This window comes from Scardinius erythrophthalmus (assembly GCF_964197995.2).
Source record: "Scardinius erythrophthalmus genome assembly, chromosome: 6".
NCBI lineage: Eukaryota > Metazoa > Chordata > Actinopteri > Cypriniformes > Leuciscidae > Scardinius > Scardinius erythrophthalmus.
In genome coordinates, this window is record NC_138226.1 from 20,681,714 (window position 1) to 20,707,954 (window position 26,241).

At 40.4% G+C, this 26,241-nt stretch overlaps 3 protein-coding genes across 17 annotated transcripts in view; 1 reads left to right on the forward strand and 2 right to left on the reverse strand.

The window, feature by feature from the left end:
- Positions 1 to 209: 209 nt before the first annotated feature.
- maip1 (matrix AAA peptidase interacting protein 1) lies at positions 210 to 4,379 on the reverse strand. Of its 2 annotated transcripts, none has more exons than XM_081367476.1 (6): positions 3,942 to 4,379; positions 3,284 to 3,631; positions 2,662 to 2,733; positions 2,406 to 2,532; positions 1,765 to 1,918; positions 210 to 1,529 (listed from the first exon to the last, which is right to left on the reverse strand). In XM_081367476.1, exons 2-6 carry the CDS (start codon positions 3,584 to 3,586, stop codon positions 1,451 to 1,453), a joined length of 735 nt encoding a protein of 244 aa, XP_081223602.1. In that variant the 5' UTR covers positions 3,587 to 3,631; positions 3,942 to 4,379; the 3' UTR covers positions 210 to 1,450. The 2 variants fall into 2 exon arrangements, with proteins under 2 accessions (XP_081223602.1, XP_081223601.1); XM_081367475.1 differs by having other exon boundaries at positions 3,728 to 4,379.
- Positions 3,898 to 12,274, forward strand: tyw5 (tRNA-yW synthesizing protein 5). The gene is made up of 8 exons (XM_081367474.1): positions 3,898 to 4,247; positions 4,332 to 4,486; positions 4,557 to 4,626; positions 10,309 to 10,353; positions 10,483 to 10,620; positions 10,756 to 10,843; positions 11,009 to 11,125; positions 11,272 to 12,274. Exons 1-8 carry the CDS (start codon positions 4,167 to 4,169, stop codon positions 11,544 to 11,546), a joined length of 969 nt encoding a protein of 322 aa, XP_081223600.1. The 5' UTR covers positions 3,898 to 4,166; the 3' UTR covers positions 11,547 to 12,274.
- The window catches only part of lrrfip1a (leucine rich repeat (in FLII) interacting protein 1a), a 34,710-nt gene continuing 20,140 nt past the window's right edge, over positions 11,672 to 26,241 (reverse strand). For 3 of the 14 annotated variants that reach the window (XM_081367464.1, XM_081367463.1, XM_081367462.1), the window contains 15 exons: positions 25,597 to 25,653; positions 24,030 to 24,107; positions 22,937 to 22,972; positions 22,678 to 22,803; positions 20,310 to 20,381; positions 19,466 to 19,636; positions 19,081 to 19,173; positions 18,852 to 18,944; positions 18,532 to 18,624; positions 17,922 to 18,036; positions 13,671 to 13,720; positions 13,469 to 13,589; positions 13,218 to 13,297; positions 12,983 to 13,087; positions 11,672 to 12,891 (listed from right to left, as the gene is read on the reverse strand). In XM_081367464.1, coding sequence (XP_081223590.1) covers positions 12,784 to 12,891; positions 12,983 to 13,087; positions 13,218 to 13,297; positions 13,469 to 13,589; positions 13,671 to 13,720; positions 17,922 to 18,036; positions 18,532 to 18,624; positions 18,852 to 18,944; positions 19,081 to 19,173; positions 19,466 to 19,636; positions 20,310 to 20,381; positions 22,678 to 22,803; positions 22,937 to 22,972; positions 24,030 to 24,107; positions 25,597 to 25,653 — 1,398 coding nt within the window. In that variant the 3' untranslated portion in view covers positions 11,672 to 12,783. Of the gene's footprint in view, positions 12,892 to 12,982; positions 13,088 to 13,217; positions 13,298 to 13,468; positions 13,590 to 13,670; positions 13,721 to 14,258; positions 17,367 to 17,921; positions 18,037 to 18,531; positions 18,625 to 18,851; positions 18,945 to 19,080; positions 19,174 to 19,465; positions 19,637 to 20,309; positions 20,382 to 22,677; positions 22,804 to 22,936; positions 22,973 to 23,507; positions 23,631 to 24,029; positions 24,108 to 25,596; positions 25,654 to 26,241 lie in introns of those variants that run through there. The other 11 variants (XM_081367465.1, XM_081367459.1, XM_081367468.1 and 8 more) reach the window with 8 other exon arrangements.

Sequence of the window (26,241 nt, forward strand, 5' to 3'; positions counted from 1 at the left end):
CGAAAAAAAGTTCTCCTCTATTTAAAACGCAGAAAGGCGTAAATCGAGGGGAAAATCGAAGTCCATCTCATCACTTTGAATGAGTTTAAGGCGAAGGGACGTATAATGTCTGCATCGCACGATTACACATCAAATATCAGTAATTCATCTTATGCAGCACACTTTCATATTGCCTTCATATGTCTTAATATAATGGAAAAAACATTAAAGATAGCAAATTTCTTTAATCACAATCATGTGAGTATTGTCCTTTTTACCATGAAAAATGGCACTTTCCATCTTGCTAGTATTTTGTATTTTCCCTGTTACTAACACAATTATTTGCCAGAATAGCCAGAGCACAAAAAAGAACAATGAGCAATAACATCTGTACTTTTTTTGTGGATTATGTTGGATTGCCTTAAAACCTTTCACTTCAAATCATTGCATTTAGAAATTACAGAAACAGTTATGAAAAAATCCTGTTGATTTTCTTGCCACTGAATTAATAATCCAGCTATAATTAACACTGTTTAAATGTGTCTTAGCTTGACCAGAACATATTTCTGAAAATCCTAATAGAAACACTTCCTTAATTTACTACATAACAGACATATTAAGTTAAAAAGTTCTAAAAGGTACTGCATTACATGTTCAATAGAAAACAAGCCTGTACCAAATAGAGAAAAAGAACAACGATAAAAATATGGCTATTTTTCAGTTGTACTGTATATATGACATATAGCAAAATAACAAATCCATTAAAATAACTAACCATTTATAATATTCAGCCAGAATAATTTAAATGTACAATATTTTGATGAATTATGATATTTTAATATGAAATAAAAAACTGTTTTGCATAAGATGTCATTTCTGATAAAACCGCTAAAGAAGGTCAGTTCATCAATCTGTATTAGCCTGTCTTTCAAATGATCCAAGCGGTGATTCAAAGGTTTTCAATGCTTCTGATACAATGTTACAGTTCAATTGCACAGTTTGCACAATTTGCAGTCAACTTGACACCAAAACTCTATGTTGCGTTCCTAAATGTGTTTACAATTTGACTGTCATGTTGTATTGGTTTATGTCTCGTTCAGTCCAGCACTGTTGGTTTGCTCTAAACCGGCAACAAATTCCTTGTATGCTCATACTTGGCCAATAAAGTTGATTCTGATTCATAAGTTAAAAAAAAAAAAAAAAAAAAAAAACTTTTTTTTTTCAATGAGCCTTACAAATTTACAAACATTAATCTGAACATTAATCACTAATCTTAATCTAAGATCAGTGAGATGTGATCCACTGAAGCACACATGAAACCAACATTCATAACTTTCTATTGTCCATGGAGAGTATCTGGAGCTGACAATTGTTTTTTCCAGTGAGGGTTAGAGATTCATGGTTAAATTTTTTGGTATGTTGAGGAATATTGAATGAAAAAAAAAAATATTGCTCTCCAAATTCAGCACACTTAGTCAAGAAGCTTTGAGTGTTCTATCCTTGTGATGATCCAATCTGGAGTCACACCCTGGGTAAACTCCCTTTGGAATCTGCCAAAACGAAGAAAAAAAGACAGACATAACTTTTACTGATGTTTACATATTTACTACAATTCTAACACAATACTGATATTACATTAACTCAAGGTAGCTTCTCTTAATCACAATATTTATAAGCAATTTAAACTATCATAAACAATATTTAATAAGAAAGAATCTTGCAATCCATCTCAATCTCACTATGAGACGCAATACACAAGCAATGAAGAGTAATCACAGTACTCACTCATAATTGGCTGTAAGCAATCTCTTGGTCTCTGGACTCTCTCCCTCTCCACCAATGGCAACCTGGAAAATTCTCGCTCCCTCCATATCATCTTCAGGAATTCTGGCACTCGTTAAGTACCAGAAGCGCATCAAAATGCTTACAAATTTCCTCCCTGAAAATGAAAGAAAGACACTGCAAATATTTTTGTCATACATATGAAATTATGGACTACTTCAAACAAAATGATATCTTTTTAAAAACAGCTTGGCCTGGTTTCTCAGACAGGGTTTAGATTAAGCCAGGAGTAGGTCTTAGTTCAATTAGTACATTCGAGTAGCTTTTATAAACGTGCCTTAGAATCACTGGTGTGCATCTTGAGACAAAACAATGACATTGACATATTTTAAGATATTTTCAGTGTAAGTTGCTTTCAGTAAAAACATCTCAAACATGCATTTTAGTCTGGGACTAGGATTAAGCCTTGACTGTGAAACTGGGGGCTAGTAACCTAAATTGGCTTTCATAAGAACCAGTCCGATAAAAAGGAGGAGAATAATCTATTCTCGCACGCTACAAAGCTATTATGACTCGCCCACAAACAATAATTAAACATATTACCTGGGCGAATATTGCATGGTATGAAGCTTATAGGGTCTCACCGCTATCATCATAGTAAATGCCCACATCTCCAGTAGTTGTGTACATGATCTCATCAGACTCGGCTGACAGCGCCCTCTGGTGGCTCAAAGGCAGATGAGCGCATTTTTCCTCAAGTTTTTCTATTAGCTATGGGAGAGAATATAAATCATATATTATGGGAGTTTATTATATAAACATAATATACTCATATTGACATTAAATAATATTCAACAGGAAAATTATAGGATAATTGTTATCTTCATGACATGTACTTACATCTTTAGCCACTAATCCCTCAAGAGACTCAAACTGACACTGAGACAGCAATCTTGAAACGTGTGAGAAAGCCTGAGAGAGAAGTTTTAATATTCCGTTTAAATCATGTAACTCAAAAAAGTAAACAGTTGTCATAACAAAAATGATGTGTATTAAAATTCCCCAAATCAGCCAATTGATCAAGAAAGATAAGAAAGATCAAGTAAGAAAGAAAGAAGCATGAAAAGTAAAAAACAAACAAAAAAAAAACCATACATTTGAAATGGTATAAACGTATAACATATTATAATGCTCCATACCCTTTACAAAATGTGAAATAAGGTTTACAATTTGGCATTTATTGATACAGGCTAAAAATACAATGAAATTTACAATGCATCTTTTAACATGCATCTTTTTTGGTATGTTCATTCATAAAGTATAAATCTTATATAAATACCTAAAAGACAGTTGGGGAAAGTCTATTATCAATTAAGACGTACATTTTTAGTGCAAAATTATTATTAACAAGTACTGTTATATCTAACATTATTCTTATTTAGTGTCCATAACATGTCGTCGATTTAGTTCATGATGTGATGACATTACATAAAGAAGACACATATTGGCATCTATAACTCACCTGTTTGGCTCCTTCCGAGAACTCCTCGATGCTAAACTCTTTGTCGAAGTATGTTCGGATGAGAAAGAAGTAGATGCGGGTTCGGAACCAGATGAAGGGGTTCGGGATGCCGACAACCACAACTTTTTGGTTCTGTTTGTGTCTCCCCCGTTCAGAGCTGTACTGACGAACACTACACACAGAAGACGATACGGGTGCGAGTCGTCTGGACTGACTCAATAAATGCGGCTTTGATGTAAAGTACCGGATCAGAATGGAAACGGGCCTGTTACAGCTACAACACCTCAGTAAGGGCAGCGCCATCTTTCTCCCATCATCCTCAGTGCGCCGTCTGTTAGGGAAATCCGACTTACAACATACAAAAGAGAGAAGAGTTCCACATTTACAAACAAATAAAACGGATTTCAACACTATATCAGTATTGTTCAGAAAAAACAAACTTACACTTTATTTAAATTAATTAAATGTATATTATGTGTGTTTTTTGTAAAAAGAATACGTTGAACACATGTTCCTAGCGGTGTCCAATTTGTCCACATATTGTTCTTTTGAGTTGGTTTATTTGATCATTTGAATCGGTTCTCAAAACGGGCTGAGCGATTCGTTAACGAATCACACTGAATGGTTCTTAGAGGATATTCTCGGGTCAACAACTCACCTACTCATTTAACCACCATTATGAATAAAAAACACAGAAATAAACAACAATATATGTCTTCGTGGCTTTACTTGAGCATTTTTTTTAGACTCGGAATTTTAACCGGTTCTTTATAACGAACTGTTTGAAAGAATCGACTCTTGGAAACGAGTTGGACTTCCTATCAGTTTCGGAAGGCGAAACAGTGCAGCGAATGGACTCGGAGTCAACTTCAGATTGTCAGAAATGGACTGTCAGGAAAAGCTGGAGGTGCCCGTATACACCGATGTGGACAGAGAGACTTTCTTGCGGGACATATATCCTCTGGTAACTCGTGTTATGTATAATAACAGCAATGTACTGCGGTGTTGTGAGTGTGTTGCGTGTAAATGAAACACGTGTCTCGTTCAGCGCAGACCAGTGGTTCTAAAGCGCGTGCCCCTGGGGCCCTGTGTGCGCGCGTGGACGGTGAGTTATCTCGCAGAAAAAGGGGGTGACCGCGAGGTCAAAGTGCACGTGTCCCCAGAGCCCAGGATGGACTTTCTGCATAAGAACTTTGTGTACAGGTGTGTGATTTAACACAGATCATGAGTATAACAAAAACTGTTCAAGTTAAAACAATATTCTGTATTTCAGGACACTGCCATTTGACAAGTTTATTCAGAGAGCTGCAGAGGCAAATCACTCTGATTTCTTCATTAGTCAGGTTAGTTACCTTTAATCTTTAAAAAGTGCAGTGTGATAAAGTGTTCTCTTTCATCATCTCGTTTCGAGATCCACCTATGGGAAGGGCATCCGTACCTGACCTCTGCAGAAGCATCCAATTGCACCAAGTCTGGCTAGACAGACAGAAGCGCGCAGCCAATGCCCGGTAAGGCCACACCCCCTTACCGAGGCATATAACTTCTCCGCGCGCTGCTATTCCTCAGTTGACATTCGCTTCTCGCGATCTCTGCACTGACACAGTTCGGTTGGATTAACGTTACGCTGCTCACTTTCGAGTCTTCAGGAGGACATATCGCCAGATCAGCCTCCGCCAGACGTAAGTGATAGTCATTTCTTCAGCCTATCCGCTGTGTTTTTTGCATCCGGAGCCGCCCGCGCTCTCGCTGTCCTTCACCTGCTCCTCCTTACATGGCTGCCCGCCACGTTTTTTTCCGAATTCTTCACCGCTGGCCCACCCATGGCTATGTGACCGTCTAAACCGCCGCTTCTCCGGGGAACTATCACGACGAGCCTGTCCGGCCGCGTGTGATGCTCTCATCGCCGCTAAGGACCCTCTCGTTCTGCGCGGTCTGCTTGGGCTTTACACGCTCAAGAAGCTTAGGAGAACCCGGAGAATTGCGGTCATTGTAATTGCTGTAACGTTAGCTTTTACTAAACCGGCTTTTAGTTGCACGATCCCGAACGCCGTGCTAGGCCTTTCTGACTCGGATGGAGGACACGGTGATGATGACGCGCTACCGGGGGACTCCCGGAGCGCCACCTCTCTAAAATATTTGAGCTGACATCAGCCCAATCCGCATTCCCTGAAGAGGACATCTTCGCGGGAAAACCTCACTCTCGTTGACGAACCGGCCGGTTCCGATGACGAAGCTCGTAGCGTCCCGCTAGACTGTTAACACGGTCTCACGGGCCTTGATGTGTTACGATCAGGTGTTGAGGTTTTCAATTTACGCCTTCCTAGGAAGGCGGCCCCGAACGCAAGCGGCCTGCCTGTTGTTCGACCGTTGGGAGTATCGAGCCCGCCTTCACGGGCCACGAGCCCTCCGGATTCTCTCCCGGTCCCGGAACCCCTGTCCAAAAGACATAGGGTCTCCCGCGGACGGTCGGTTAATCCCGTCTCGTGGCTGCCCAGCCCGTGTGTTTAGTGATGCTGTCGTGAGGAAAGTACATAAGCAGTGTAACCACACCGCAGGCACTTGGTTCCCCTCACCCAGTTATAAAGGCTTCGGCCCCAGTGTTTTCCCAACACAAAACACACACATCACTAAACAACACATTTAACAAACGAATCAGATGAATTCGTGCAGATTTATATATCTGCCAACATAGAGAGCAAATCTCTCTATCCCATGCATGTAGCCCTGAGTCTGTCCACAAGAGGGCGCCATTGCCTCACAAATCAACCAGCTGGGCTCACACAGCTCAGTTGCGGCTGCCGGTGTTTTTAGTGACGTTGTGTGTGGAAGGCTTCGGCCCCTGTGTTCCCCAGCACAAAACACACACATAACTAAATAACACTTTAAAACAAACAAATTAAATAAATCCGTTACAGAGAGAGTATCTCTCTCCGTGGATATTATTTTTCTGTCTGCACTTGAGACTGCCCAGTCCATGTTCAGGAGATGTGTGTTTTCCCCCCCACTTAAAAATCAGGGGGTACTTTGTGAGGGAAAGTTTAGCACAGTGGACACCACACTATGTTCCCCTCGCTCTGTCAATAAAGGCTTTCGGCCCCAGTGTTTGCCCAACACAATACGCACAAAGTTACGAATCAAATGAGAAAACTTCTTACTGCAGAGAGAGGAAATCCCTCCGAACCCCTGCATGTCGCCTCTAGTGTGCCCACTAGATGGCACATTTGCAAATGAACCAGCTGGGCCCATACAGCCCCGCTCCGGCACGAGCGGGGGCGTTCGCGAGTCACGAAGCGGCTTGGCAAGCCGTTTCAGTGCCCGAGTGGGTTTTGCGTACCGTAACCCAGGGTTACAGGCTGCAGTTTGCAATAAAACCTCCAGGTGTTCTCTCTTCTCACACAGAAGAAAACGCCGCACACATTCTGAAAGAGGAAATTTCCTCCCTCCTAAACAAGGGAGCGATTCAGATGGTGCCACCCAATCTGATAAACCATGGTTTTTATTCCTGGTGCTTTCATTATCCAAAAGGCGTGGTGCCCCCCCCGCTATATATTGGACCTTTGAGTGTTGAACAAACATTTAAGGAAATACAAAATAGAATGTGACACAAGGCTCTCTCGCCCGTGCCATAAAGCAGAACGACTGGTTCACATCAGTCGATCTGAAAGATGCTTTCTTTCACATAAGCATCTACCCTCCACACAGGAAATATATTCGTTTCGCCTACCAAGGCATTTGTTACGAATTCACAGTTCTTCCGTTCGGGTGCAATTTGAGTCCCCGAACTTTCTGTGTGCGGAGGCGGGTGTGGCGCCCCTGAGACTATCAGGGCTGAGAATTCGTACCTTCATATACCATTGGCTCATCATAGCCAAATCAAAGGAGAAGGTGTCGCTGGTCACCGGCCGGGTGCTCGCGCACATCACATCCCTCGGGTTCAAGGTGAATGCGAGCAAAAGCAATCTGACTCCCAGTCAGAATGTTATTTTCCTGGGCTTGGAGTTGAACTCAGTCTCCATGCAACGCGTCTCTCTCAAGAGTGCGTTCGCTCGCTGATGGACTGTCTGTCCCAGTTCAGAGAAGGGGCGAGAGAGTACATGCCTCAGGCTGCAGGGTCTCATGGCTTCATCCATCCAAGTTGTGCCGTTGGGTCTCCTGAGAATGAGAGCGTTCACGAAATGGGTTTTGTCACTACATTTCAGCCCGATTCGTGATCTCTGCCGCTCGGTAACGGTAACGTGCGCCTGCTCGGCGGCCCTGCGCCATTGGGAGAGCGAGAACTTTTACGCACGGGGAACCCCCCTCGACGGTTACGATGTGGAAAGTTGTGACGACAGATGCGTCCTTAACAGGCTGGGGAACCACCCAGGATGGCAGAATGCTGAACGGTCTGTGGCTGAGCAGACCACGTTCAGCGCACATTAACTATTTAGAGCTTTTACCATTTGGAAAGCTCTGAATCATTTTCTGCCTCGCCTGCAGGGACATCCCGTTCTAGTACGGTACGATAATACCACGGCAGTGGCTTATATCAACCGTCAGGGCGGCATGTGCTCGTCGAAACTCCACGCTCTAGCTTACAGGCTTTTGATGTGGAGCAGACGGGTTTTTCTGTCATAACGCGTGACTCATGTTCTGGGCATTCTGAACAGAGGCGCCGGATCTGCTATCGAGGGGAAACCCAATCTACGGAGATTGGCGTCTTCACCCGCAGATAGTGGAGATGTTATGGATGAGATTTGGACAGGCAGTTGTAGATCTTTTCGCCTCGCGCGAAAACCACCATTGTCCTATGTTCTTCTCGCTAAAGGACATGGACGCGCCCCTCGGGGCAGACGCACTGGCCCACCCATGGCCCAGAGTGCTCCTGTATGCTTTTCCTCCCCTGTGCCTGATGATTTCACACTGGCCAGGGTGAGAGAGCACGGCCTGTCTCTCATCCTGAAAGCACCCAGGTGGCCCAAAGCCCCGTGGCTGGCAGAGATAATACCTCTGTTATACGCCGAGCCATGGCGCCTCCCCCCTCGCACGGACATACTGTCCCAAGCCAACGGGGAGATTTACCACCCCCATCCGGACAGGGTGGCTCTCTGGGCCTGGCCCGTGAGAGGACGAACCTAAATGCACTCGGGCTCCCGCCGCGTGTAATCGCCACTACTCAGAATGCCAGGGCCGTTTCCACACGATCCCTATATGGCTGTAAGTGGCAAGTGTTCGAAGGGTGGTGTGATGGGCGTGGTCTCACATCTTATCAGTGCTCTGTGCCTGATAGTTTGTGTTTCATGCAAGACCTCATGGAAAGAGGCAGGTCCTTTTCCACCATTAAGGTCTACCTGGCTGCGATTTCAGCCTGTCATGTGGGTTTTGAGGGCACCACCGTCACACCCTCTAACCCGCAGTTTTATGAAGGGTGCACGCCGCTCTTTGCCGGTCATCAGGGGATCTGTTCCAGAGTGGGACCTCTCCATGGTGCTGGAAGCGCGGCCTCTGTATCTTTTGAGCCTCTGGGGAGTATTTCCCTTAAGCTGCTGTCCCTCAAGACAGCTTTGCTCTCGGCCTTGGCATCTGCTAAACGGGTCAGTGAGCTACATGCACTCTCGGTTAACCCCTCCTGCGCCAAATTCTCCCTAAGTGGAGATAGCGTTTCCCTTAAGCCTAACCCGGCCTTCATGCCGAAACGCTTCCCTGCGTTCACTTCGGAGGTTTTGGAGCTATCCGCTTTTCACCCTCCACCTTTTTGCCTCCCCGGAGGATCAGAGGCTGAATGCTCTGTGTCCCGTCCGTGCTCTGCAAGCATATATGACCAGGACCAGTGCTTTCCGCAAGTGCTCTTTGATTCAAGGGCTCCGCACAAGGGGAGTCCCATTCCAAAGTAATGCCTCTCACATTGGCTTGTGGACGCTATACTATGGCTTATGAAGCAAAGGGAGTGCAGCCCCCAGGGGGCATCAGAACTCATTCCACAAGGGGCTTAGCCGCCTCTTGGGCTTTGTTCAGGGGAGTGCCACTGCAGGACATCTGCTCCGCTGCCAGCTGGGCCTCTCCTCATACCTTTGAGCGTTACTACCGGTTGGATGTCACCAGAACCTCGGTGGCACTCTCTGTCCTAGGGGTAGGGTCCTCTTAGCCCTTTCCCACAGCCCCGTTGGGTTAACCAACGAGGAGTGAATAGGCCGGCTGGCCATGTTCATTCCTGTCACCAAGCATTTGCATTCCTTCTTGGGTTTAGCTATGTGCATTGGTGGTGCGGGGGCCATTATCATGTATGTGTCTCATGCATGTTTCATGCCCTGCTTGTCCACAGCAGTTTAGCGTGGCGTCATCCTTGCAGGGTCATGTTTGTGGGACGTGTCAGGCACCGCCTCTCTGAGGTGACCGTCCTTCTCTGGCCTTCAGAACCTCACTGTGAGTGTATTGGGCAATCGGGGAGCTGTCCATGTCTCTCCCATAGGTGGATCTCGCAACGAGATGATGAAAGAGAACAATAGGTTACTGTCGTAACCCCGGTTCTCTGAAACATCGAGTGGAGAGATCCACCAGCGTTGCCCCGCTTGCCGCACGAAAAGCGAATATACTTACTGAGGAATAGCAGCGCGCGGAGAAGTTATATGCCTCGGTAAGGGGGTGTGGCCTTACCGGGCATTGGCTGCGTGCTTCTGTCTGTCTAGCCAGACTTGGTGCAATTGGATGCTTCTGCAGAGGTCAGGTACGGATGCCCTTCCCATAGGTGGATCTCTCCACTCGATGTTTCAGAGAACCGGGGTTACGACAGTACCTATTGTTTTTAAGTATATTCTGTAAAATTTTTATATCCAAATATTATATTTAAGTGTAAATGTATTGCATTGTGCCACTTAATTCTAAAGTTAAATTCCAATGTTTGGAAGTAGTTCTGGCTTCAGACACACTAACCCATTTTAATGTATCTATATTTTCATATACTTTGATATTCTTTATTTATTTATCATTTTGCTATGGCCCACAAGTTTTTTTTTGTGAGCCAAACACAATTTTCTTTTTCCCAACAGGATGAAAGCTATTACTTGCGCTCACTTGGAGAAGATGTTCGTAAGGTAGTCTGAATTAGAAATTAATATCCTACCTGTTTGGGACTGTAGAGTTTCATTCGAATAAAGCTGTAGTATGCCTCAGTATATTCACTGTAGAATGCCTAGAAAATATTCTTGTCCTTTCCCTTTGAGGAACCTGCTGATTTAAAGAAGCAGTTCCCTGAGCTGGCGGAGGACTTCTATATACCCCAGTTCTTTGAGCCGGAGCAGTTTTTCTCCAGTGTCTTTCGTATTAGTTCCCCTGGTCTACAGCTCTGGACACACTATGATGTGAGTTCTACGTAACTAAAAGTTGTGCCAATTTTTTTGCAGAAAGACAGACAATGAGAATGTGACCATGCAGTTTATTGTAAAGTTGTACATTTTTTAAGCACTCTTGATGGCTATGTTAATGTTGACCATCAGGTAATGGACAACCTTCTAGCTCAGGTTACAGGACGAAAGCGTGTTGTTCTCTACAGCCCCAAAGATGCCCTTTATCTCTACCTCACAGGTGATCCTTAGTACTTTACAAATGACAACTATGTGTAGAATATAAAATGTTATTAATTGTATCTATATGCACTAAAGACACATTATGTGTGTGATAAAGCTGTATCTACTAGATTTTAAATTGGTAAAATGCATCTGCATAATTGTTGAATTGTCATTTTTTTAGGGGACAAGTCTGAAGTTTTGGACATCGACACTCCTGATCTGCAACGTTATCCTGAGTTTGTGAAAGCGTGCCGCTACGAGTGTTTTCTGGATCCAGGAGACCTGCTCTTCATCCCAGGTATGATTCTTTACCCGCACCAATTAGTTAAACTTCTATATACTTACACACAGCTCTCATAACTTGAAGTAATGTTGAACTAATTGCATTCAAAGAATCGCATTTTTTTTTTTTAATGAAATGAAATTTTAATTGCATTTCCTCAGCTCTTTGGTTTCACAATACCCTGGCTCTCCAGTTTGGAGTTGGTGTCAACGTGTTCTGGAAGCATCTTCCACCTGAGAGTTATGATAAGAAAGATCCATATGGAAACAAAGACCCAATAGCAGCTACTCGAGCGCTGCAGGCACTGGAGAGGACTCTAGGCATCTTAGAAGAAATGCCACCTGAGTATCGGGATTTCTATGCTCGCCGCATGGTGTCGCGGATTCAAAGTCGGGCGTACATTAGGCAACCTATGGAGGCGGCACAGGAAGATTAAGACACTAAATAGTTCTGTCATTCTAAAGTGACTAAATGGAGCTGTACACTTGGAAATGCCAAATTAAGACTTTGCTGTGCCATCGCTGTCAAATGAAATGTGTATAATGGACCATGAACAAACTGTTTAAATTAAAATTGACATTTTATTGCATATAACGGTTCATAAATTTAACCTACATGTTAAAGCATTGTAAACAGGGTGGAACCGCCTCTCATCCGGGCTGGTGGTAATAAATTGCGCTTGTGATCACAACAGTCTTCAACAATTAATGCTTCTGATCACAGAATTTCTCATAATTGGTTTCAATGGTTTGGAAAACATGAGAATGACTCTCAATCTAGTCTTCTTCATCACCTGGAGGTTGAATGTTAAATCTTGTCAAAGGCAGTTACAACATCAAGAGTTGTTGCTGCTCAGCCTGAAATCCTTGAGCAAATTCCTGATCAATGTGTTTCTGTTGGGTGACATTGTCAGCATCAATACAACAATAACATTCACTAAGAATCAGTATTCATCTTCATTTATATCACTTCAGTCTTTCTGACATGTAGGGAACAGCATGATAGGAAGACCATTATAGACAATTCATTAGAGGAACAAAAAATAAAAGAACACAGATGGCAAAATCCAGCTGTGTGACCTCAATATTCCAGAAACTTTGGATTCAGATAAATATGGAAGAGCTAACTCAACCAGTGTTAATAAAATATCTGAGAGTGGAACACATAAAAGCGTCACACGTACTTATCTTTCATCTTTGTGAAGCAACAGGTGTCTTGCACACCTACAACAAACCAAACAAATGACCACACAGACTTCCTTGAGCTGGACAACATGTCCTGATCTTCACAGTCAGAATTCCAAAGCATAACTTCTCAGATCCTTCTACAAATAATCTCAGGCAGCCTTGCACGTTAGGTTTGAATAAATTCAGTCATAGCAACATTCAAATGAGACAACTAGCATTCTAACTTTTTGAACTACAGTGTTTGTGCTTTTGAACATGCCACACTAAGAGTCGTCCTGCATCGTTCAAAAAAGTCCTGATTGGGTTCTCCAAAGATGAAGACTCAGCTTAAACAGGAAGAAATGGCACGGTTGCAGGATGTAACATATCAGGGTTCTCGTGGGCGCGAATGATTATGAGCAGAGAGCTCTTTTGGAGGCTGCCCAATGGGAAATGGACAGGCAGTGGAGGTGAACTTGGGTGGATTATGGGACAGATCTGAAACCATTAGGGAGTTGCTGCTGTTCCTCTGCCATTCTTCATCTTTTCCAGCCTTTTTGAGAGGTGGCTGTTACTAGACTCCAACTCTTCAATCTTGTCCAATGCAGATCGTAACTGCCATGAAGCAAAGTTGAGCAAGCCATTAATTTGATTATATGTACATATAAGTTATTTTGATGAAAGCAGTGCTATTAGGCTATTGTACCTCTCGCTGCAGTTTGCGTTTTTCAGCTTTGAGTTCGTCTTCCACCTTCTCTGAATTTTCAGATGCAGCTTTGTACCGGGTCACCTGACCCTCGAGCCTTGTGACCTATAAAATGAGTTTCAATTAAAACCATGTCAAATTTTAATTCACTATTTCATATTTTAAGAAGAGTAAAATGTGCTAAAAATATAAACACTAATACAAATATAAAAATATATATATTAAAAAAACTCACATTCTGTTCAAGTGCTGTGACTTCTTGCTCTGATTTGACAAGTTTAAATTTGAGGTCATTGACTTGCCTGTTGGCATCCCCTGAAACAAGGAACAATTACACATTTCTCAACAGCTGAGGATGAGTGTCTTATTTTCTTGAACTATGAACCAAACCCGTTAAAAATCATTGTTAATGATGTAATGAATATGTTGAGCTGGTTTCCAAAACTTTTAACCTGAACCAGATTGAGAGTGCAGGCATTTCCTTACTCTGTATATCCATGATGTTGGAGTCAGCACCATTCTCCAGCACATCCCCCTCTGGGGTGGATGAGTCCTCTGTGCCATTATTCGGTTTCTTCTGCTCAAGTTGACCTTTCAATCTCTTAACCTGGAAAAAACAAATACATGCATGTTACGGCACAAAATGAGGACAAAGCGAGTGTGAAGCAAGCAACTGCCAGATACGCACCTGCTCTATTAAGTTCTCCCTCTCATCAACCAGTTTTCGCAAACGAATTTCTGAAAAGCAAGTGCAACAGATTGACTAAAAGACAAAAACAAATGTTCTATTTTCCTGCAGATTTTGTTTGGGGGAGGGGGAGGGGGGATATAATAACACCTTAGGGTACTTAAACACAATTTTGTAACAAATCTAGTAAAATGTAAAAACAAAAAAGCATTCTGCAATAATAAAATACATTCATGTCTTAAAACACACCAAGGTTAGACAGGAAAATTTTCACATACCAGGGGTGGGAGGAGCCAAAGGCATGGAGGGGGAGGAGTCAGGGCATGCAAAAGTGAGGCTATCCTATGCTGGGATGTGAAGGATGAGGATGGACAACATGCAGATACTTAACTCAGAGAAACTCAGAGGCTTCAGCCTCATGCAGTCAATTCTCTCAGTATTCACTCAACAGTACATCTATTACATGTCAGTATTTTCCATGATTGTGAGCTTACTTGAGCTTATGCAAATGAGTGTGATCTGGCATCAAACAAAACCTCCCTAAAATTCATGACTCAAAAAATAAACCTTGACCGTAGTTTTGTCTGTATACTTATTTGAAGCAGTTTAATGAAATGCCCTCTATCATTATATAAAAACGTATTCAGTTAATATAAAATATTAAACTGTAACACAAATCAACAACAATAGTTTAAAATATCTATTTTTAATTTATTCATTTTATTTGAACATAGATGTTTAATGTTTCAATGTTCCAACACCATCTTCACCAAACAAAATTAAAATGAAATATTTGTTTTCAATCTTATCTCCCAAAAAATTAATTGGAAAAACAGAGCACAACTACAACACTCATTAAACGGAATGTTTAATAGGGTTGGCACACAATCAAATTTTTTATTTACCACATTTGGAACAACATACCACCCATTTAAACAACATACAAAGTACATTCTGGGTGCTTTGCAATAGAAAAAGCTGTAAATGCTAATTATGACCGCAGCATAGACAGAAAGATGGCAGTTTCCAAAACAAAACAAAAATATTAATCACATATTCTCATAAAAAACATTGTATTCATGATTATGTAAAATTTCTAAATAAATATGACACATTACAACCATTACTGCTAGCATTTAATGTGTTTTATTTTTAGATTTGGCAAATTATTTGACCTAATTTCCAGATTTCATTCAGTATTGTTATTCACATGTAAAACATTCATGTATAAAATGTGCTTGCTGAAACAGCTGTGATGATTAATAATCTGGCTTTACTGTATGATAACTTTGGTTTTCTAGGGTTCTCCGAAGTAATGGTCCCAAAATAATTTCATTAGGACCTACAAGTGCAATGTTGAAATAGGACACTCAACAATGTCCTTGTATTAAGACATTTTACATTCTTCTTTCCCCTTGCCCTTTCCTTTCCCTTTTCCATTTTTTTTAGATTCTTTTCTATCATTTTCCTTGTTGATCCCTGTGGCTTCCTGCTCTTCAGAAATATTTGATGCCTTGTTTTCATGGTGAATGGAGCTATCGATCTCTTGGCCTGTCTCCATCTCTGAACTTTCATTAACCCCTTTACTGAGTGTCACATCTCCTGATGCCTGCTGATGCTCCTCAAATGCATCAGGTCTGTCATGCTGCTGATCATTAGGTCTGACTTCACTGTTGGTTTGACTGTTTTCTTCTGTTAAACATCTTTCTACATCGGTTGCTGTTTGAGGGTTTTCTGTGGCATGACAATCATCTTTCTGCTCCGTTGGCATTGATTCCTGATCTGCAAGTTCCAGATTTTCATCTTCTTGAATCGGGTCCTCATCCTTGACATTGCTTTGGTATTCATGGCTTGCTTCTTGTGCACTCTCTTTTAACAATGAGTCCTCATTTGAATGATCTAGAAGGTTTTTTAAAGGGGCACCTGATGATGCTTCAAGATCCATTTCATCAAAATCAAATGATTCTCCTTCGTCTTCCTCATCATCATCTTTTTCCTTGAGCTCTTGAAGAACCACATCTGACTTTACCTGAGGGTCAACCTCATCTTCAGGCAGTTCCACATTAAGTGTAACTTGATCTTGGTTTGATCTTTCCTCCTGGACATGTTCTACCTTGGGTTCTTGGTCAGAAGTGTCTGAATCTACAATTGATTCCTGATTTGCTTCACTGGCAGACAGGTGATCCTCATGTATAACCGGAATCTGTGATTCAATTAAAGGAGTGTCGTCAACTTGGCATCCATCAAACACTTTTTCACTAGGCACATTAAGGTTTTCTTCATCTGGTTCATCTTGTGTCTTAACCTCTTCCTGGTCCACGTCTGCTACAATACTGTCTTGAAGTTGACTTTCCATTGGCTGATCAATAGGTTGTTCCTGGAATACCTTTTCAGCTTCGTTTTCCAACTTCTCCATCATCACAGGGGAAGAGGAATGAGCAGAATTATCTTGATCTTCAGAGTTAGTGTCACAATCTAGAGCGATATTTTGGAGCCTTTCCTTCTGTTCTTCTACTACACAGTCCAGCTGACTCTTCTCTTCCTTGACACCTACCAATGAAGAATTCTCAATGTTCTCAGAGCTGCTGATGGACTCAATGCACATTCCAACAGTATCCATGGGCTGAGTAGAAGGTTCATGAGGCAGTGAAGTATCTGTTTCTGAAAGCATAAGCTCACTGCTGAAGATTACAGGTTCTGGGTCAGGATTTGTCAAATCCTCAGTGTGGTCATCAATAATGGTGGCAGGGTTAGAGATAATATTGTTGGACTGCTCATCTGAAAGGACACCATTGCTAGATTCTGGGCAATCAAAATTTGTGATGGTTTTACAAACTTCTGCAGAATCAGCTTCATCTGTAACTAACTGAATTACACTATTAACTAACTCTTTAGCATCATCAGCATTAATATTTGTGCTTGTTATTTCGATACAGTCCAATTCATCGGTTCCTTTATCACCATGTGGGACATCTGTATTCATGGTTGTTTCGGATATGTCATTCCCTAAGGGCTTGTCGTGGTTTTCTTCTAGATCACCTTCCACTTCTTGGTTTGGATTGTCTTCACTCAAAACCATTTCATTCTTGTCATCCAGCTTTGTGTCACTCTCTTGCTTGTCACTTTGTTTCTGCTTCTGTTTGCTTTTCTTCTTCCTTTTCTTTTTTTTATTGGAAGCACTGGCACTCTGTGTTTTGGGAAGTTTCTCCACTTGAGATGATTCCACAGACTCCTCTTTGAGTTGATCATCAATCACTGCCTCACCAGGTTTATCGGTTTCATCATGGATTGAACAAGAGATAGGCTCTAAAGGAGTTTCCTCTTTGATTTCATTACTAGGTTTGACAAATTCGCTCTCTTGTTGTTCTGTCTCCATAAGTCCATCCTTGTGAACTGTGCACTCTAATTCTTCAGTATATTTTGAATCTTCCGGAATATGTGCCTCAGATTCGATCTTCTCCTTGGGTCTTTTTGCAGTGAGTTCATCATCACCAACAGGACTCGGAGGTTCTTCAGGTCTATTTTCAAGCTGCCCTACACCCGGATTCATTTGGTCCCCAAGGTCTCCATTCTCATTTGCTTCTAAAGCTGTCTTTGTAGAACTGAAAGGGGCATGTGAAGACTGTTGATTCCCTTGCATCTTGTCATCCAAATCTTTTTGTTGCTGGTCTTTACACAGCTTCAACTGATGAGTGCCTGGGAGATGATGGAGGTGTCAGTAGTTAAAGCCAGAATTAATGCGTCTGTAGAAGCCAATGAGTATCTTGCAAATGTTTAAAGCAAGAAGTAAAAGGAAGAAGGAAAGGAGGGGAAAATGAAGACTCCAAGGCAAAGCTCTTAAACCTATACAAATCAAATGTGTTTAAAGGATGTCCCAAAAAAGAAAAACCCAGAGTTTAAAGTCAAGAACCGAAGAAACTACTCAGCAAATCCTTCTCTTATTTTGATTTCAAAGTCAAGAATGAGTAAACATTTGCATCAATTTAATAAACACTTGTCCAGCAGAATATTGAAATATGGACTCAAGAAAGAGACAAGATCCTGTAGTGTTTGGTTCATGATATGCCATTAATTAGTTGTATATGCAAAGTGAATACAGGGAAACAGGAAAGTGTGAGAGATGTTAATGTAACCAGGTTCATAGAAACAATTTAGTTGGATTTGGCTCAAGCTCTACAAGATGAAAATGCAAAGTGGCAAAGATAAAGTAATGAAAGCATGCAATGAATGACATTAAGAAAAGCAGCTTACCTAGTACGCTACTCCCCTCTCGGATTTCAGTTGATGCGGTTTGGAAATTCTGTTCAGCCTCTTCCCCAGTTTCTCTATTGGTGGCCAAGTCGGGTCCAAGGACAATGCCATGTTTCTGTACAGGAAAACGATTTAATATTAGTATACTTAGTTTACTCCTGCAGAGTTTAGCTCCAACCCTAATCAAACAAACCTGAACAAGCTAATCTAATGTCTTCAGGATTTTTAGAAAGCTACAGGCAGGTGAGGTTTTTTTTTATCAGGGTTGGTGCTAAACTCTGCAGAACAGTGGGTTTCCAGGACCAAAGTTGCCCATCCCTGGTCTAGAGTTATTTTTAAACACATCAGTATTTGTTGATGCACCAATATTATGATAACATTGTAATATAATATATTCTGTTCATTCAGTCAGAAGTTGAGAGTTAAAGAATCAGTCTCGATTTATATTATATTCTGGATCTTAGTACCTTTATATTAATAAATATCAATAAAAAGCTGAACAGTATCAAGTCCAGAAGGTCTGTCTACAAAAATATGCAAACAATTTGTTCTGTTAGGAAATGTTCATGGGAAAAAAATGAGTCCTATTTTTCACCACACATATCAATACCTTTAAAATATCTTTGAGCTGAACAACCTCATCTCTGAGCTCATCCCGCTCATTACGAATGGCATCAGAAAATTCCTTCTGCCTCTCTAATGCCTGAACAGCACCAGAAGGGCAAAGATGCAGCAAAGAGGAGAAAAAGGAAAAAGCGATGAAAACACAAGAATGAAAGCGACAAGAATAGTTTGGAAAAGTACAGACAGTTTGTAGCAGGAAACGGATGTTGAATCAAGCAAATGTATGTTTGAAAGGTGAAATTATAATTCTTAATATCTTAACGTGAAGGTAAAGACAAATAAAAGTTGGATACTGAGGGATCATACCCCAATTTTTTTATTCTTCCACTCAATAGTTTCCTGGAGGTCAGAAATCTCCCTAACAAAGCCGTCTTGCTTGAGCCGTAATTGACGGATCTCCTAGAAAGAGGTATTATGCATGGAAGTAGACCAAATATAAAGGAAGGGAAGAAATTGTTCAGGCAGATGAGCAGAAGCCAAGCATTTGAAAAAGACAAATGTTTCATGACAGACACATAAATACAACAATACTCACAGTGAGCAGTTCTTCACTCTGTTTCAATGTTTCCTTTAATTCACTGAACTGGAACTGCAGTATACTATGAGCGTGCTTCTCTCGTTCAAGGTCCTGAAAAATAAATAGAACTGCTATCAGTTAATTCATTTGAAAAATCCTTTAAATTTCAAACGAAGAACAGTGCGAATACACCAAGTGTACACTTTTGTATTTTAAATCACAAAAATGAGAATGAAATTACAAACAATAAAAAAAAGTTAATTAAAATACCAATTAATAAATTAATTAAAGTTCCAATTAAAAGCATTTACTATTTGAAAGTATTCTGATAAATTATTCAACAATGTATTACAACAGATTTATCTGCAACGTACTATAATGCCTATAACCTGACTGTACAGACCTTAGTCTTTTCCTCAAGCTCACGGCGTGTTTCAAACAGCATCTCCTCCAGTTCCATTAAAGAGTCTTTTAAAGTGTCCACTTCATACATCATATTGGTCTTCTCATTGTCCAGCTGTGCATTAGACACCATGGCCTTACGGTACTTCTCTTCCACTTCCAAAAGGGAATCCTTCAAAAAGTCAGACACCATATTAAAAACAGCACACTCACAAACACACCTCTGAACATGTATTACAAAATACTAACTAAATTAACCATGAACACACTTTTAGACTAAATTCCAAAATATCATGAAGAAGGATGTGAAACAATATGTTTTGGAGAATAATATCAAGTCAAAGATGGAAGCAAGGCAAAGAAATCAGACTATAGACTTCTGTGGCACAGCTTCTGTGGCACAGTATAAACATGCAAGACGAGAGCCAGATAAGAACCAGAGGCTAGATATCACAACGTTTCATCATGTTCCCAGTCAGCCACTAGCTAATTAAAAAGCAAAAATTTGTCATATCGTCACCTTCCTAAAATAATTGCCCACGTAATTTTTTTCAGGCTTCTCAGAAAACACAAAAAAATGAAAAATAACTTCAGAGGTTGAGTAGATTTTCATTCTTCTTGATGCAGCTGCCATCTTGAAAAGCTTGTAAAATTGCCTAAGTCTCATTGTCTTTTGACTTGGGCTAAATAAAACAGCCTTAGTCACACGTGGCCAGCATCATGAGGAGATTACTTATGCACAAAAAAATGACTTAGGCAATTATTTTAGGAAGGTTACGATATGTAACTCAGATAAAGCAGGTTTGCTGGGGTTTTGACTGGCACTGTCTTTACCAGACATGTACCTTGAGCTCTTTGAGGTTCTGCATGTGCTTCGCCTCCACATCTTGAATCTGATCCTTAAGCTCATGGATCTCCTGAATGAAAAGCATGAAGAGTGAGAATGAGAAGGAAGGATAAAGAATGCAGTGGAGTAAGAGCAATGGAAGGGTAAAGAACAGCTGACTTATTTTCATATTAATTACTGTGCAAGAAAATACAAAGCAAAAAAATAACAGAGAAGCAGATCGTAGCAGGTGCTCAGTCCTACTCCTGAAGAGTTTAACACACAAACATCAAAATCTGCAAAGGGGGTACTAATGGGACAACAATTTAAAAAAGTGATTTTTCACTATTATTTACTAAAGGATCTGCATTTTAATGGGTTTAAATAAAATATTTTTGTTATAGGAGACAATAAAACAACCTTGTGCATCAAAACCCCTCCTTTCCTGGTAAAAAATTAACTTGATTTTCAAAATTCAATGAATTTGTGACAGCTGATTGTACAATTTTTAACAAGCCATGTCAGTCTCTAAATAACATGTAATGTATTTAAAGGGGGGGTGAAATGCTATTTCATGCATACTGAGTTTTTTACACTGTTAAAGAGTTGGATTCCCATGCTAAACATGGACAAAGTTTCAAAAATTAAATTGTACGTTTGAAAGAGTATTTCTGTGCCAAAAATACTCCTTCCGGTTTGTCACAAGTTTCGGAAAGTTTTTTTCGAGTATGGGTCTGCGTGAAGTCAGCTGGGGCGGAATTTCCTTATACGGGTCCTAAGGGCACTTGTGCCGGAACAGCGCGAGCGCGCGCGCACTCGTAGACCAGAGCAAGAGAGCGAAAGCAGTACCTCATCCAAGCGCTCTGCTCGGCTTTAGGGAAGTCAATGTCACCAAAGAAGTGTGTTTTTGGTTGCCAGGGCAAGACAACCCTGCACAGATTCCCAAAGAACCCAGCGTTAAGGGACCAGTGGATGGAGTTTGTTTTTTCAGAGCATCATCAACGGAGTTGTGTAAGACTGTTTGTTCCCTGCATTTCGACGATGATTGTTTTATAAACAAAGCCCAGATCGACGGATTTGCAGATCGTCTAATGCTTAAGGATGGAGCAGTCACAATGATAAAGGTTCGCGGTCGTGCGTTGGAACCGGGCGGTGAGTAAAACTGCTTCATATGTCTGTGTGTTGTTAGCTCGGCGCGTAAGCACAGCTTTAGCTTCGCCCACACGGCCCGCCTCCAGCCGCTCGTTTTTTTCCGGAAATACTCGGTACAGCCTATCTTTCTTTTATAAATATAATAAAACTAAAGACTTTTTGGAGATATGAAGGATGCAATACTACTCTATAGGTACTCAAGATTAACAGGAGATTGAGTGAAAATGAGCATTTCACCCCCCCTTTAAGCCATGAAATAGACTTTCTGTAATCAATCACTTCACTGAATACTTGCTGGCTAAGAAATAAAATATTATTACCTTACTATCCATCTTTTTTTTTTTTAAATCCACATCATTTGAATATCACCACATAGATGTCTGTCAGAAAATAACGTGCAAAATGTACGGCAGCATTTACGAGAGGTTCAGCGAGTACATACATTTCATGGAAAACCCACACTTCCAGATGTTTTCAATGCATCCTCACTGATGCGGCTTGAGCAGCTTCAACATGCTGTCTGTCAGAGGCGGTAACATGCATAATACATAACGCACGCGAGTATAAATTTATTCTTCACTCGCTGAAATTGAATGATCAGTGAACGATCGAGTCCCTGTATAGTCATTCAATTTGACTCTCATATGATGATGTAATATATATAAACTTGACAGGTGATTCTCTATAAAATGTAGTTTGAATACTATCTTCCCAGTTGTTTAAAAGATTAAGGCAATTATCAATGTTTGATAAAATGTTGATTAATTTTCCAATAAAAGATGATACATTTTTAAACGATTTGCTACAATTAATTGCCCCTTGGCAGATTTTGACTCTTATCTGGTTCAGGTGTGTTTAATTAGAGACTAAACTCTGTCGGAAGGCAGATCAACAGGACTCAGCAACACAGAGAAAGAAAATGACAGTGTACTAAGCTTCTGTGAAGAAGGTGAGTAATGAAAATGAGCAATGCTATGTTATCTTAAATCAGATTCTCAAGCTGAACAAGTATGGCTGTACACTTTTAAATCAAATCAACATAATCACATATATAAATGTGAAAATAAATAAAATACAAAATATCAAACAAAGACTTGGAATATAATGACATTTAATAAATAAATAAATAAATAAATATTGCATACTGTAGGTATGTGGTCATGGGATGATACCATGTGTTTATATTAACTTGCTGCCTAAATTTAAACTGGCACCAGACAAAAAGATTAGGACACCTTGATTTCCCGTATAGATGCTTCTGTGTCAGCAGAGATGGATGTATCTCCACTTCCTCTCCGTGAGGATGTCCCACCCAGAGAGGTAAGAGTGGCGCCAGATATAGTTGATGCTCGTGAAGAGCCCTAAAAATACAGCAGGTCATAAGTCATATGGATTGTTTATACAACTCACCATGACAATTTGCCAAATTGGTGAAATATACAAATAAAATGATAATGATATATAATGATATACAACTGAAACAAAATCACAAACCTTTTCTAAGTAGTCTCGCTCTGACCTGTCATCAACCTGTAAGTAAACAAAATTATACAGTCAATAGGTTTTGTAGTCTTGCAAGTCAAGTCGAGCCATTACAAGTCTCTTATTCATTCATTGTGATTCATGTTGTCCACTGAAGACATGCTGTCGACACAAAAAAGTTAGCAAAAAAAGAAATGTTTCTATTTATTAGAGGAAGTTCAACTTAGTTCAAGAAGATTCAAAACCCAATGATAGTATTTGATTAATAAGACTGATGAATCCAAATGCAACCAGCAAGCAGTTCTGTATTAATTCTCAAGGTGTTGCAAATATCTTTTCACAATAAACTTGAAGTAGAATATTAACAACAGAAAAGATCCATCAAACATCATGTCACTCAAGACGTCAGTGTTTTTCCTCACATAAATTCAGTTTGCTGAAGCAAATGACCACTGACCATCTCACATGCAGGCCACCCTCTCAATCCAACATGCCATTGCTTTTATGCATAAATTCACACACGTTTTAAACCAGGGCATCAAGCACCACAGATCAAATGAACCCCAAGATTTCACTCTCGTACCATAAGCAACCTCCCATTAACATTCGGCAGGTCAGGAATGACAACGCGGTCAAGGTCTTTAGAGAGGCCACTGATACTAGCTGTGCTGCGCATAAAACTAGCCACTGAGCTGCTGCAGTCCTCCTGGAAACCACCAGATAGCAGCAATCAACATCAATGCGAGAGGTATTTCAACTATTTAAGTCTCAAGTTTAACAGTCGGTTTTCTGCAGCACCCAAAGGAGGAATGCACACAAAAACATCACCTCTGGAGTTCTTTCTTACACTGTTAACGTAATCTAATACTACTCAATATGTAAAAATCAAATGTAATTTAGCATTTTAATGGAAAGACAAAAAGCACATTCATGACTCAAGTAGAAACAATCAATGACACACACACAGTAACTGTACAGGCACCAGATTTAAGAGACATCAAAATCAAAAGCTATGTAAAAGTAGCCGTTACTGAATTTGTCACTGTGAAATAAAATTGTGTTGGTCCATGATCATCTTGGGAATCAGTGACACCGGGTTGCTCACCACAGGGCTGCCACACGCAGAATTTGCCCTGGACGAAGTCCTAGAGCTGGAGCCCAGGAAACCACTGTATTCAGAGGACTAGAGGAATACACACACTTGCACTATGAGTATGTGAAGATATATGTATATACACAAATAGGTTTGGAGATTGACAGACATTTCAGGCACAAAACTCAGAAAAGCAAGCTGGATGATTAAACTACTTTGAGAACACACATGCCTGTTATTGTCTTGTAGATCCTCTGAATGTGCTAGATGGGTAGTTGATATGAAATACCAATTTGACTTATTACCTGAAGTGTGACAAGCTGTACTCCATCTAAAACTAAACATTTATTAATTTGAGATACTATGGATTTTTTGTACTTTGGTTTTAGAGTGACAAATTAATTAAATTAAATAATGAAAAAAAAAAAATGAAACATAAAAAACAGCACATGAAATACACTTTCACTTACAGGAATTTTAACCAAATATTTTGATGAATATTTGGAATATTTTAATTAAAAAAGACAAATGTCATGTGACATGTCAAGCATCAGCTACACATGCATAAAGCACTCTCAGCTTTACACCATTCCCAAAACACATTCAAAATCTTTTCAAAGCCTTATTTTGACTTCTTCATGATACAAGCAACCTGTTTTAGCCTCTAAATCTTTCTCTCTCTCTCTCTCTCTCTCTCTCACACACACACACACACACACACACACACACACGCACGCACGCACGCACGCACGCACGCACGCACGCACGCACACACACACACACACACACACACACACACACACACAGAGAATGTTAAATAAACTTGAGAACCAACTCCGTACTCTCCACTGTGTGTTAAAATGAACACAATTAGTATTTTGAGAATAGAGTGCATTAGCGCCCACCCCAATTTTCAGCGGCTTTAGGTGAGGGAAATAACTATCATAACAATCCCATGAAGCATTGCAAACTGCATACTCAAATTAAAAATGATGGAGAAACATACTCATTTACAAATGTATACAAATTGTATTACAAATTATACAAACATTTAAGTATTTTGAGAGCGTAGTGAGATCGACTAGATTACATCATTCGCAGTGCTTCATGGGAGTGGGCAGCGTCGATTTTTTTGGCATGTGTTGCTTTTTTCGACTCTCTGATTGGTGCAATTTTCTGTACAGCATAATGGGTAATATAGGTTTTCACCAGGAATTCTGCTGTTAAGCACAATTGTTTTAAAAAAAAATCTAAAATAATGTAGGCTGACACCTTCAACAGAAGCAAATACTATCGCTTAACAACCTAGCTCACAGTAGGTCTGTCTTTTAAGGTTTATAAGTTATTGTTCAAAATCAATTTCCCTATGTAGAAATGAATGGAGTTTTTACTTTCGGAACCTGACTGTTGCACTCTATAGTCTGAGTGAGTAACATGACATTATAAGGGTAAATAATAATGAGCCAACTATGCAAAAAAAAAAAAAAAAAAAAACGCACACTTTGGTTAGGGAATTGAATCCACAGATTAATAGGGTAATATTTCATGCACATTTACAGTTTAGCTCTATCATTCTTACAGCACGAGGACCGGAGCGTCGAGAGCCACTGTAGAGACTGTCCTCATATATAGAGCCCTGATAATAGACAGACAGATATAGACACACAGACAAGAAACAACATTTATATCACACCTCAAGGTCTGACCCATATCTGCTCTGTGCAAGTAAGCATGCAAACTCTCTAGTCTCAGTTCTCCTTTTATGCACAATGCATCAATACAGCTGTCTTTCATCACTTTCAGATGATTTAATTTCATCTGATTTCTGCCAGGCTGGTGAGGGAAAAATAATCTACAACTATTAAAGCTGCAGTGTGTATTTTTTCAATATATTAAAAATATGTTTTTTTTTCATCCCAGGTACAGAGACCACTATTCATAGAATGAATGGCTTCCCACTGTAACTATGTGGCACTTTTAACACGTCAACCTCTGGCTCAGCTAATGGTGGAAGTTAGAGAGAGATCACAGCTATGTAGGAACTTTTGTTAAAACAGTAAATTACCTCATAATTTTCTAATCATAATTCAAATTTTTTTTTTTTTTTTTCCAGGAAATAAGCATTGTAGGCATGGAATATGCAATAGTACATTAAATATTCAATAAGTATTTAGGAAGCCTGGTTGGAAAATATATATAAATCACACACTTCATCTTTAAGGAT

What these genes read in the sequence shown, in the direction of transcription:
- tyw5 (XM_081367474.1), top strand. Translation starts at nt 4,167, where the DNA reads ATGGACTGTCAGGAAAAGCTGGAGGTGCCCGTATACACCGATGTGGAC. An exon ending in CCTTTATCTCTACCTCACAG is followed by an intron (nt 10,844 to 11,008) that starts GTGATCCTTAGT and finishes TCATTTTTTTAG; the next exon opens with GGGACAAGTCTGAAGTTTTG. An exon ending in AGACCTGCTCTTCATCCCAG is followed by an intron (nt 11,126 to 11,271) that starts GTATGATTCTTT and finishes GCATTTCCTCAG; the next exon opens with CTCTTTGGTTTCACAATACC.
- maip1 (XM_081367476.1), bottom strand. Translation starts at nt 3,586, where the DNA reads ATGGCGCTGCCCTTACTGAGGTGTTGTAGCTGTAACAGGCCCGTTTCC. An exon ending in TCTCGGAAGGAGCCAAACAG is followed by an intron (nt 2,734 to 3,283) that starts GTGAGTTATAGA and finishes CTTCTCTCTCAG; the next exon opens with GCTTTCTCACACGTTTCAAG. An exon ending in CATTTACTATGATGATAGCG is followed by an intron (nt 1,919 to 2,405) that starts GTGAGACCCTAT and finishes TTTCATTTTCAG; the next exon opens with GGAGGAAATTTGTAAGCATT.